The sequence below is a fragment of the Carassius carassius genome, chromosome 4 (genome assembly GCF_963082965.1).
Source record: "Carassius carassius chromosome 4, fCarCar2.1, whole genome shotgun sequence".
NCBI classification, from domain to species: domain Eukaryota; kingdom Metazoa; phylum Chordata; class Actinopteri; order Cypriniformes; family Cyprinidae; genus Carassius; species Carassius carassius.
In genome coordinates this window covers 11,362,090-11,375,033 of record NC_081758.1, presented here as the reverse complement: position 1 = coordinate 11,375,033, position 12,944 = coordinate 11,362,090, and the positions used below count along the sequence as shown (strand labels likewise).

At 43.3% G+C, this 12,944-nt stretch overlaps 1 protein-coding gene across 1 annotated transcript in view; it reads left to right on the top strand.

Annotated features, from left to right (window-relative positions):
* LOC132134189 (D(2)-like dopamine receptor) overlaps positions 1-3,894 on the top strand; it is a 57,513-nt gene extending 53,619 nt beyond the window's left edge. Inside the window, exons 7-8 of the mRNA XM_059546983.1 lie at positions 1,304-1,649; positions 1,767-3,894. Of these exons, the coding sequence (XP_059402966.1) occupies positions 1,304-1,649; positions 1,767-1,963 (543 nt within the window). The 3' untranslated portion in view covers positions 1,964-3,894. The remainder of the gene's footprint in view (positions 1-1,303; positions 1,650-1,766) is intronic.
* Positions 3,895-12,944: the final 9,050 nt, after the last annotated feature.

Here is a 12,944-nt window from a genome sequence, read left to right as displayed (position 1 = left end):
TGCGGGGATGAACTCAAGCACAGACAGGATGCACAACACACAGGTTTTATTTATAAACAAAAGGGGAAAACAGAGCCCACGAGGGGGAAAACAGCAACTAGGGTAAAGACAAAACTGAATTAACAAGACTAGGAACTAACAATAAACAAGAGACTCTTCACACTAGAACACAAACTACAGAGAAACTCTCACAGGACTCACAACGTATCTTCTCAGGGTAACAATGAGTGACAAAGTTGCATCAACAGTAGCAATGAACCGCACAAGTCAGTGAACACAAGGGAATATAAATAGGGAGACTAATAATGACACAACAGGTGGCACAGGTAAATCAATAATGACAAAACTAGGGTAACAACGGGGGCAGGGCAAGGAAACGAGACAACACAAGCACATGGCCATGTGCTTGTACACAAAACACGGGCCTGTCATGATCCTGCCTCAAGACAAGAGGAAAATCAGGACATGAAGGCAGAATCATGACAATATTTGTATCCAGTTATAAAAATTATTCAAATGAAGGGAATATTTCAGAGCAATTTAAGACATTCTAAAGCAAATTCACAGGTTCATTGTTATATAACTTTATGTTCTCAGATTTTCACCCTTCCTAAATTCTCAGTTGTGAAGGTCAATACTGAATGAAATGTAGGCGAATCAAACTTTAAAATGGTTTATGAAATCTGGTTTAAAAAAAAAAACAGGTCACACTCCTAATGTGCTGCTTATTAATAGTTAGTAAGGTAGCTAATAGGTTTGGGTATAGAGTAGGGTTAAGGGATCTAAAATATGGTCATGCAGAATAAGGCATTAATATGTGCTTTATAAAAACTAATAAACAGCCACCGTGCAAGTGATATGCATGGTAATAAGCAACTAGTTTTTAGTGTGAATTGGTCCCTAAAATAAAGTTCTTCTTTAATGTTTTTAAAAAAGATACTTAAAAGAGCATTTTATCACTGCCTTATAATCTTGTTTACTTATTTCATGTTGTTATATCTTATAATGTTTGTTTCTGGTTTATACTATATTTGTTTTTTCATGCTGTTATTCATTATTCAGCGATATACATTTATATATTTTTGTATGTTTTATTTATTCTTAGGTAGAGGTTTTTCAGCTTCTCTCTGCATTGTACATGAATTGTATTTCTTTGCCTTTTATTGTATATTTATTTTATATTGTGCAAATATGAACTAAAAATATATACAAAAAATATAAACCAAATCTAGAATTAAAAATAAACTAGTACATTGCATTCATAGAGTAATCATACAACTAATGGTAAACATGTCTTCAACAGCAGCTGATAAAGGAGGTCCTGCACCAAGGTGCTGATGTTGGAGTGGACATCGTGGCAGGCACCAGCCCTCCTGAGAAAAAGAAACTGGCATCCACTCTGGTCGTCGACCTGCTGCCCAAACCAAGTCCAATCCATGCCTCTCCCACCCATGGTGAATGCCAGTCAAATGGAGATGAGAAAAATGGGCATACCAAGGAGGTTAAGACCCCTAAAGAAGCCAAACCTGTTGAAACTCAGGCACTGCCCAATGGCAAAACCCGAACTACAGTGACCAAAACCATGAGCAAGAGGAAGATTTCGCAGCATAAAGAAAAGAAGGCTACTCAGATGCTGGCTATTGTTCTAGGTGAGGTCACAATGATGTCATTTTATACAAGTATTCCTCAGTCGTATGCCGAAACGGGTTACATAAAAGTCCTAGTTTCTTTCCAAGAATACCTCAGCATTTTCTTCTCTGTTGCAGGTGTTTTCATTATTTGCTGGCTGCCCTTTTTTATTACTCACATTTTGAAAACTCACTGCACAAGCTGCGTGGTGCCACTGGAAATGTACAATGCCTTCACTTGGCTGGGATATGTAAACAGCGCCGTCAACCCCATCATATATACCACTTTCAATGTGGAGTTCAGAAAGGCTTTCATAAAGATATTGCACTGCTGAGGACATTATTCACTGCACGCATAGAGGAGGTGGAGATGGAGGTTTTCGAAAGAGGTTAGTGCCATCTTTCAACGCCATGTGAAATGAAGGATTTAAAAAGCCATGCTTTTAGGGCAGAGCAGAAGAACTCATTACAGAAAATGGAGGTTCAAATGAATGTCACCGTAGAATTTTATTTGCGAATTTCCATTATTTCTGCCAGCGGAGTGCACATGTGAACGTGTTTATTCTCTTTGGCACTGGAGTGTAAATGTGATTAATTGTAGAATTGAATTACATTTGAAATGATCAGTAATTGGATCTTGCCACAAAGACTTTTATGCAAGCAGAGATCTGAATGTCGTAATTACATCATTATATCAATTTAGTGGCAAACTGGTTACAAAGTGCTTGCAGCTCTGTTTATTCAAGTATTTATTTAATCACCAATCTATTTATTTGTTTGGGAACTTGTTAATTAAGAGATAGCTATTGTAAAGAAAAATACATAAAGTGAAAATGCCATTTATGGTTTTATAAAGCCAGGACTCAAAGATATTAAAGGTGCACTCAGTAATGTTTTGTTTCTCAGCTGTTTGGACTGTCATTCTGACGGCATCCATTCACTGCAGAGGATTCATTGGTGAGCAAGTGATATAATGCTAAACTTCTACAAATCCGTTCCGATGAACTAACAAACTTATCTACATTTTGGATGGCCTGAGGGTTAATAAATGTTAAGCAATTTTGGGGTTAACTATTCCTTTAAGAAAAAGGTTTAAATTAACAATGCGTCTTGTAGAAATGTGCTGTTTGTGGTCAGTTGTGTATAAATTATTTCATGAGCTAATGATGTGATAATAGCCAAAATAAACTAGTATTTGTCTGGTCATGTGATCTCAGCATGTCTGCCCAATTAGGTACCCACTCGCTCCGCACTTTTTATCAGAGCATACAGTATAATTTTTTTTCAGTTATTACTTTGTGTAAAATGTTTTTAAGAACAATACATTTATTTATTTATTTTTTAAACAGAATGCACCTTTCAGCAAACAGAAATGAATGCCTTTGACTTACCGACTATTAAGGACAATGTAAATAGGACTTAAATAGTTTTATTGAAGCCCATGACAAAAATTATCATGCATGTTGCATTTGTACTTCACTACACTGCAGCCAATGTATGTCTATTGTGATTGTGTGTGTGTGTGTGTGTGTGTGTGTGTACAGTACATTACGAGTACACAAACTTATCTGAGCTATATAAAGTTGTATCTTTATACTGAAGTAGGTGTTTTTATTTGACGTGACAGATCATTTTTGTGGTTGAAAAAAAAGCACAATTAATTTGTGGGGGTGGTGCAATTTCCCATGTTAATAACTGTGTTCCATTTTAACATGGCCATAGATATCCACTGCTGGATCAAAATTCTGAATAATAAAAATGTTGAAATCATCTTTTATGAGAGAAAAAAAAAGTTTCAGGACAGAGTGATTTATTATATAGTACATGATAATGACCATTAACTTTGTTGCTTGTGAAGGTAATAATTGCACTTTAATTTAGTTTCTTTTATTTTCTTTGTTGAGAAAAATGTCATTACTGGTGTGATGTATAAAATTGTCTTTCTCAGTGATCGATTTGAAAGCAGTCATGAGAAAGAAAATGATATGGTTCAAAAAATAGACATTGATGTAAGTCATCTTAATGCTGAATAGTGTAATTTTTCAGTGTTAAAATAGTTTATGCCATCACAGCTTATGCAGACACAGCTTACGCAAACTATAAGTAAGCCTATTAATATTTATAAATGGTGTGAAGCTATAAAACATCACCGACCAGCCAGACACAGCAACACTAGGTCAACAATTAGGGCGAGTTTGGGGTATATGTTTGTTTGTTTAGTTTTTTGTTGTTTGAAATGTTCATTATTCTTGCAATTCCATTCAGTGACACTCCACTTTGATAGTATTTATAGCTACTAACTTGGTTGCTGACCCCTGATTCACTTGCTTACTTTATATTTATAACTGCATTTCTTTCATGATGTGCATTTGCATCCCAAGAAAAACAGTATGTTGTTTTACTGCTTTACACTTCTTTGTTTTTAATGACCCCTATTTCCAATCAGGATTTAATCAATAGTTTTATCAGTATGTGCTCATGCAAATATAATGGAATGTAAATGCTGTACAGTTTTTAATCAACTCCTGCTGTATGTGTTTTTCAACATGGTCTTGTACATAAAGTCCTATCAACTTGTTCGGCTTTGAAAAAAAAGAAAAACATGCAATGGACACCTTTTACATAGTAAGTAAATTTATGGTCCAAGTAAATTTATGGTCTGTCAGATATTTTGTAATAGCAATGTAAATATTGAATGAATAAAAGTCCTTGTCACGCATTGTGAACTGATCTTTTGTACAAAAATCTTGCTACACATCTGCTACAGTGTTATTTAAGTCAAAGGAAATAAGTGTTATTGTAGTGGGGCTACACGTAATTGAGATGTCGAATAAACTGTCTGGGGGGCGGGGTTGTGCACATGTCTGTATGTGTGTGTGAGACGATCATGCACAGGTGCGGCTGATAATGGGGAACGATCAGCAGCCTTCATGATTAGTGGCTGGAGAGGATAAAAGCTGATGGATTCTGACAACCTGGGTTGGTAGCCGGAGCTCGAACACGACTTCACGCACCGCAACCCACGAGAGCGGAAATGCCGGTATTACTCCACCTCTGATTCCCCAGATAGCCGCGAGCTGACCACTATCTGCCAGTGAAGACGGCGAAAGAATCATCTATTCTAAGCACTCTATTCCTCGTATTAAAGGGAAGTAGTTTTGCGACTGTCTTACAAACGAGTGTGCTTTAACCCGCGATATTGTTGTGAAGAGTTGACTGATCCACTTTCCCCTCCTCGCAGTTCCGGGTGGAGTTTCCACGGTTACCATCCGTGGAGGAACGCTGTCGACGGGAGGCGCGAGATACCCTGTATCGTCATAAGGATCGAAGAGACCGAGACGGCGACGATTCCCTTGTACTGTGATTTTGAACTGTGGACTGGCCGTGAGTGGTTGCTGGGCTGTTAATTCATTCTTGTATAGAAATGGGGGTTTTTATTAGGCAGACAATGGTTAGGTTATAAGGTCTGGCTGCTCGCTATACTTTCCTGAACAGTGAATATGGTGAAAGGGTATTTCTCGGGTAAACAGCTTTTTTTACGTGGTAGCAGATTGCTGTGAGATGCTGTGTATTTTTTTTTTGTCACATTATGGTTATTTAACCCTTGTTTTCATGAAAGTGATTATGCGTGTGATGTGACTTGTACACGAGTGTAGAATTATTAAGGGTGTGTCTACCAGCGTTGAGATAACCGTGACCTTGGGACTTCACTTCCCCCTAGAGGGCGCCATATTGTTACCACTGGTTTTATAGCAGTAGTACTACTTGCTTAATATGCTTATTTGTATTTAATCATCTGTGATCTGTAGCGTGATCATGTAACGCGTATGTAGACGTTAGTAATCTCTCTTCCTAGAGTGTATATATCTATATAGTATGTGTTTTATGTATTGAAATAAATTGAGCCTATACACCTTTGTCTTTTGTTATTGTACCTCAAGGGTCAATATTAAAATTCCTATTCCCGTTACATTTTGGCGTAGTCGGCACGACCCTTGACGTACACCACAATATGAATAGCAGCGAGCAGCCTCAAGTAGTGGGTGCACAGCCACAAATGGTAGCTGCATTGATGCCATGGTTTATGGGGGAGCTTGGGTCCCAAAGTTTAGTGGAGAAGGGGTGCATCAAAGTTTTTAGAATGGAAAACACAAATTGAAGCCTTTATCCGGGCCCAGGGGCGGAATGTAGAGCAACGGGTGGACTTTGTACTGAGTGCATTGGAGGCAAATGCTAAAAGAGAGGTGGTGCTGTTGGCGGCTGACAAACGTGACAATGACATTAAAATTTTAGAGGCCCTAAGTGAACTGTATGGAGTTCAACAACCAGTAGCTCAGTTGCGAGTCCAGTTTTTTTAAAATGCAAACAGGAACCAGGGGAGGGTGTCAGGGATTTCATTCTCCATTTACGTGAGTTGCATTACAGATGGAGAGCCAGGGATCCTCTGGACGCCGGGACAGATGAACCGCTACGGACACAGTTTGCCATGGGCCTGAGAACGGGATCCTTGAAGGAGAAGCTACAGAGGCAGCTCTGAAGGACCTCAACACTCACCTTTGCAGAGGCTTGTGAGGAGGCAAAAGCATTAGAGCGGGAACTGGGTCACACGCAAGAAGCCAACGTTTGCCCAACCATTGCTGCAACATCATACCCACGGCGTACTCCCACTGTCACAGAGTTGCAGCAAATGAAGGAAGCTCTGTGGGCTGAGTTGTGCCAAGAGTTGAAAGAACAGGTAACCTTTCTAGGCAAGTCTATTGTAGAGGAGCTACAAGGACGCTTGAAATCACTGCCGGAGATGGAGACTTCCCCTCAACCATCCTGGCAGTCACAGTCCAATGCCCCTCAACGCCTGGGATCAGCCCCTCCTGGGCAGTCGTACTACCAATGGGATGCTCAAGGCCAAGCTATCTGCCATGACTGTGGGGATGCTGGACACATCCAGAGATTCTGCCCACGGTGATGCCCAGCCCAGATGGGTTTTCGGCACCCCCGGTCACAGCAGGGCAAGTGAACCTGGAGGGGCCCTTATCCCCCAACAAAGGCCCTCCATGTAGAGGTCTTCACGGGTCCAAAAATTCATGCCCGAACCCGAAAGAGACCCGTAATGTACTACACCGAACCGACCCGGACCCGTCTAATATTTCAAAAGCTGGACCCGGACCCATGTAGATCCGAGAAATGCCTACCCGGACCTGACCCAGACCCGTCTATTATTTGAAAGCTAGACCAGAACCCGTCGGGAAGACACAGACCCGACTGGACCCGATTGTCACATATTATACCTTAAATTGCTATTACAAGTCAATTAACCTGTTGCAAAAAATAAGGCTTTTGTCTTACCTAATTTAAGGAGCCGTAGTCTCTCTACCTGACTGCCTGTGATGCATTACAATCCTCCGACAAGAAAGTTATCCATGTTATTCCTCTCGTTATTCCAAGTCCAAGCTTAATCCACTCATTATTTCAGCTTCAAAAGTCCTCTTGATGTCACGGTGACGGATGACAAATGCAACTGTGCACATGTACATTCTGACTCGAGTTAACTCGCATAATAACTTCAACTGTTTGCCCTTTTGAACTATAATAACGATAGCTCGTGCAAAGCCATGGCCGCTGATGTTATTTATTTGCTAACATCTCTGTGCTCTCTGCTCTTCGTCGAGTCTGAATCTGACCAATAAAACTTTAAGATTAAACGGTCCATTTATATTATTATAAAAATGGAAGAAAATGTAAAGCGCGGTTTGGCGGTCAAAGTGTCCCTCACTGGTTGCCAAAGAAACATGAAACGCGATCGAGACTGCACATGCATGCTAGCTGTATCAACCTAAAATATGCTTTAATGTAATTTGAGCATCATAGAAAAAAATTCATGTGACAGGTCACCTCAGATTGTGTTGCTGATTTGAAATATATTAAATATTAGTGTGTCAAGTCTGCAAGCATTATCACCATGCGTGTACTTGCATTACTCTGAGTCTGCACGCTCTGATTCTGAGAGAGCGAGAGAGAGAGAGAGATAGGTTTTTTTTTTTTTTGGCTCACTCTTTTCTTTTCCTAATTTTACAAGTTGCAAGTTACAAAAAACACAAGCAGTGTTTGATCACGGCCGGGTGTTCTCCTAGTCCGATGACTCCGATCACACGGGTATTACACACAATGTTAAACAGACCCGGGTCAGGTCCCAGGTTGACAGGTCTCGGGTGCACTGTGAAGACCTCTACCTCCATGGTTGGTAGATGCCCTGAAATCGAGGTAATTGTCCAAGGGCAACGAATTCCATGCATACTAGACACTGGCTCTCAAGTCACCCTGTTTAGCCAAACACTATTCCAGCGCCACTTCGGTGATGAATGTATACAAGACCCTAGCCGTATATCATGGCTAGCCTTAAAAGCAGCTAATGGCCTGTATATTCCCTATGTAGGCTATGCCGTCTTAGACCTTTGCATTGGGGGATTAGAGATAAAGGGGAAGGGGGTAGTTATTGTCCGCGATGACTGCATTAACACTGAATATGGACTCTTGGGGATGAACGTTGTGGCAGATTGCTGGACCGGAGTTTTTAAAGGTGGCCATCCTGGAGTTGCTGCATTTAAATCTGTGTTCCCCCCCTTCTGCAGAAAGAATATGGGATACCGCTTTTATGCGAGTGGCGAGTGGCTCGATCGTTAAGCAGGGCCTGGGGAGGGAAGGTTCCCCTGCGTATCTGTAATTCAAACCCATTCCCTATGGAGCTGCCTCAGCGATGCCCCCTGGCCATAGTCACCCAAATCGACCAAAAGGATGTGCAGGGACGGACAAGACTAGTGTTACGGAATACTGGCCCGAAAGTCATCGAGGTGGATGTACAGCAAGTGGGACGGACCCTAAGTGACGATCACCCAGCCCTAGCTCTGTATGGTGAAGGGCTGGATGATGACCAACAGGCCCAATTGAAGGCCCTCTTAAAGAAGTGCCCTCATGTGTTTGCAGCCCATGAAGAGGATTTTGGCAGAACAGCCGTTGTCACCCATCAAATCCCAACTGGCACGGCGCCCCCAATCCGGGAGCGCTATCGCCCGGTTCCCCCAAACCTCTATCCAGAACTGAGGACTTTGCTACAAGGCATGTTGGACAGCGGGCTGGTGAAGGAGAGCTCAAGCCCGTGGGCTGCTCCAGTTGTTCTTGCCAAGAAAAAGGATGGCTCATGGAGATTTTGCGTTGATTACCGCAAACTGAATGCAATAACCCACAAAGACTCCTTCCCTCTACAGCGCATTGAGGAATCCCTCACTAGCCTAACCAAGTGTGAGCGGTATTCCACCCTCGATCTCGCAAGTGGGTACTGGCAAGTGGAGGTTGCGCCGGAAGACCAAGAGAAGACCGCTTTCACCACCCCTTTTGGCCTGTATCACTTTGAACGTATGCCCTTTGGCCTCCATCCAGAGGCTGATGCAATGCTGTCTGGGAGCACAGGTGTATGATCATCTCCTTATCTATTTTGATGATGTCAGTGTCTATTCACCCAACTTTACAGCCCACTTGCAGCACCTAGAGAAGGTTTTTACCCGTCTTCAAGAACATGGCCTGAAGTTACAGCCACGGAAGTGCCATCTGTTTCAAAGGAAAGTGACATATCTGGGACCTATTGGCGACGGATCCAGACAAGGTGGCGGTTGTCCGTGATTGGGCCATGCCTACGAGGGTGAAGCAAGTGAGATCATTTTTGGGCTTTGCCGGCTACTATCGGCGCTTCATCCCAGCTTTCTCCAAGGTAGCAGCCCCCCTCCACCAACTCCTACAAGGACAAGCCAATAGACCCTCTGCCCCTATCCAGTGGACACCTGGTTGCCAAGTGGCCTTTGATAATCTGAAACAGGCCCTCCTTAGTGCCCCCATCTTGGCCTATGCAGACTTCCAGCTTCCATTCAGATTGTACACTGACGCTAGCCTGGATGGTCTCGGGGCTGTGTTAGCTCAGGTCCAAGGTGGAAGAGAGAGGGTCATCGCATATGCCAGCCGCAGCCTCCACTCCACCGAGCCTAACGACCAAAATTATAGCTCCTTTAAACTGGAGCTAGTGCCTTTAAAGTGGGCCATTACAGAAAAATTCAAAGATTATCTGTGGCGAGCTGAGGTTACCGTTTTTACCGATAATAATCCTCTGGTCCATCTCGAAACGGCGAAAGTCGGTGCAACGGAGCAAAGATGGGTGGCCCAACTTGCAAACTATTCATACAATCTACGTTACCAACCAGGGGCAGCCAATCGAAATGCTGATGTCCTATCACTGCTGCCAGGAAAGGCAGCGTAGCACACTGTGTACGCCACTGCAGGCATTTCATCATTAGAACCACCTACCCTGCAAAAACAATGGGGGGAACGGCAGAGGGATGATCCTGCTTTACATTTACATTTACATTTAATCATTTAGCAGACGCTTTTATCCAAAGCGACTTACAAATGAGAACAATAGAAGCAATCCGGTCAACAAGAGAACAACAACAGTATACAAGCGCCATGACAAATCTCAGTTAGTCTAGTATAGAACGCATAGCCAAGTTTTTTTTTTTTTTTTTTTTATTAAATGAAAAGACAAGAAAAGGAAAAGTGCTAGTATGAGTTGGTTAAGTGCAGGCGAAAAAGATGAGTCTTTAGATGTTTCTTGAAAGTGAGTAAAGAATCAGCTGTACGAATTGAGATTGGGAGGTCATTCCACCAGCTGGCCACAGTCCAGGAAAAGGTCCATGAGAGTGATTTTGAACTTCTTTGGGATGGCACCACAAGGCGTTGTTCACATGCAGAGTGCAAACTTCTGGAGGGCACATAAGATTTAACCAGTGAGTTTAGGTATGTTGGTGCAGTGCCAGTGGTCGACTTGTAGGCAAGCATCAGTACCTTGAATTTTATGCGAGCGGCTACTGGTAGCCAGTGTAACCTGATGAGGAGAGGAGTAACGTGAGCTTTTTTTGGCTCATTGAAGACAACCCTCGTTGCTGCATTCTGGATCAATTGCAGAGGCTTCACAGTACATGCAGGAAGGCCCGCCAGGAGAGCATTACAATAGTCCAGTCTGGAGAGAACAAGAACTTGGACAAGAAGTTGGGTGGCTTGCTCTGACAGGAAGGGTCTAATCTTCCTAATGTTGTATAAGGCAAACCTGCAAGACCGAGTTGTTGTAGCAATGTGGTCTGTGAAGCTTAACTGATGATCCATCACAACTCCTAGGTTTCTGGCTGTCCTCGAAGGAGTAATGGTTGATGAACCCAGCTGTATAGAGAAGTTGTGATGAAGCAATGGGTTAGCTGGAATCACCAGGAGTTCTGTCTTCATAAGGTTAAGCTGAAGGTGATGGTCATTAATTCAGCTAGAAATGTCACTTAGACAGGCTGAAATGCGAGCAGCTACTGTCGGGTCATCTGGCTGGAATGACAAGTAGAGTTCATCAGCGTAGCAGTGATAAGAAAAGCCATGCTTCTAAATGACAGATCCTAATGACGTCATGTAGATGGAGAAGAGAAGTGGTCCAAGTACTGAGCTTTGAGGAACCCCAGTAGCAAGGTGTTGTGACTTTGAAACATAACCTCTCCAAGACACAGTGAAGGATCTGTCAGAGAGGTAGGACTTAACCCACAGGAGTGCGGTTCCAGAGATGCCCATCTTTCTGAGGGTGGACAGGAGAATCTGGTGATTAACAGTGTCAAAAGCAGCAGACAGGTCCAGTAAGATGAGTACTGAGGATTTTGAAGCTGCTCTTGCTAGTCGCAGGGCTTCAGTAACTGAGAGCAGAACAGTCTCGGTTGAGTGGCCACTTTTGAAGCCAGATTGGTTGCTGTCCAGGAGGTTGTTCTGTACAAGGAACATAGAAAGCTGGTTGAACACAGCTCGCTCAAGTGTCTTTGCAATGAATGGAAGAAGGGATACCGGTCTGTAGTTTTCAAGAAGCGCTGGATTTAGAGATGGTTTCTTGAGCAGTGGGCTTATCCGAGCCGAGCCTGCTTGAATGCTGATGGAAATGTTCCAGAGTGAAGAGAGGAGTTGATAACGTGAGTAAGCGAAGGTATGACTGAGGAAGAGATCGCTTGAAGGAGGTGAGTGGGTATCGGATCAAGTGGACAAGTAGTAGGATGATTGGACAGGAGAAGTTTGGAAACGTCCATCTCTGAGAGTGGGGAGAAGGAGGAGAAGGCGTGTGCGTCGGTCATTGTGAAGTTGTCCTTAGTCTGCGGTGTTCTTGGTTCTCGGTGCGATGGTTCTTGTCTTATTTGTGAAGAAAACCGCAAAGTTGTCCGCTGTAAGAGTCGATGGAGGAGGTGGTGGTGGTGGCGGCGGATTAAGAAGAAAATAGAAAGTCTTGAAGAGTGTCCGAGCGTCACAACAGCTGTTCATTTTGTTGTGGTAGTAGGATGTTTTAGCCGTGAAGACATTTGCAGAGAAGGAAGAGAGGAGAGACTGATACACACTGAGGTCGGTAGAGTTTCTTGATTTCTGCCATTTCCTCTCTGCAGCTCTGAGTTTAGAGCGATGTTCACGGAGAACCTCGGACAGCCAGGGGGCAGATGGGGCGGTGCGTGCTGGTCTAGACAACCGTGGTCAAAAGCTGTCCAAGCAAGATGTTAAAGTGGAGCAAAGAGTTTCGGTAGCGCTGCTCGTGTCCAGAGCTGAAAACTGAGAGAGTGCAGGAAGTGAGGATGAAACAACAGAAGATAGGCGAGATGGAGAGAGTGAGCGTAGGTTCAGTCGAAGGGTGACCTGCATTGGAGTGTGAGGCACTTCAGGAGTAAGTGCTAGGTTAGCAGTAATGAGGAAGTGGTCTGAGGTGTGCAGTGGAGCAACTGAAGAGTTGTCCACAGAGCAACAGTGCGTGTAGATGAGGTCCAGTTGGTTGCCTGATTTGTGAGTCGCTGTAGTAGACACTAGCTTGAGATCAAATGAGGTGAGCAGAGTTTTGAAGTCAGCAGCCTGGGGTTTATTTAGGTGGATGTTGAAGTCACCAAGCAGTACCAGAGGTGTACCATCTTCAGGAAAGTTTGATAGCAGCACATCCAACTCCTCCAAGAAGTTTCCCAATTGACCTGGGGGACGATAAATGACCACAAAGTGGATTTTAACAGGGTGGGTTACGGTAATGGCATGTGATTCAAATGAACCATTACCTGTAGGTGATGGCTGAAGATCAAATTTCCATTCTTTTGATACAAGGAGACCCGTACCTCCACCCCTCCCAGTGGTACGAGGAGTGTGGGAACAAATGATATTAGTTGAGAGGGCTGCAGGGGTGGCAGTATCTTTGCAACTCCTACATGCTTGGAAGGGGAGCAATGAGGCCCC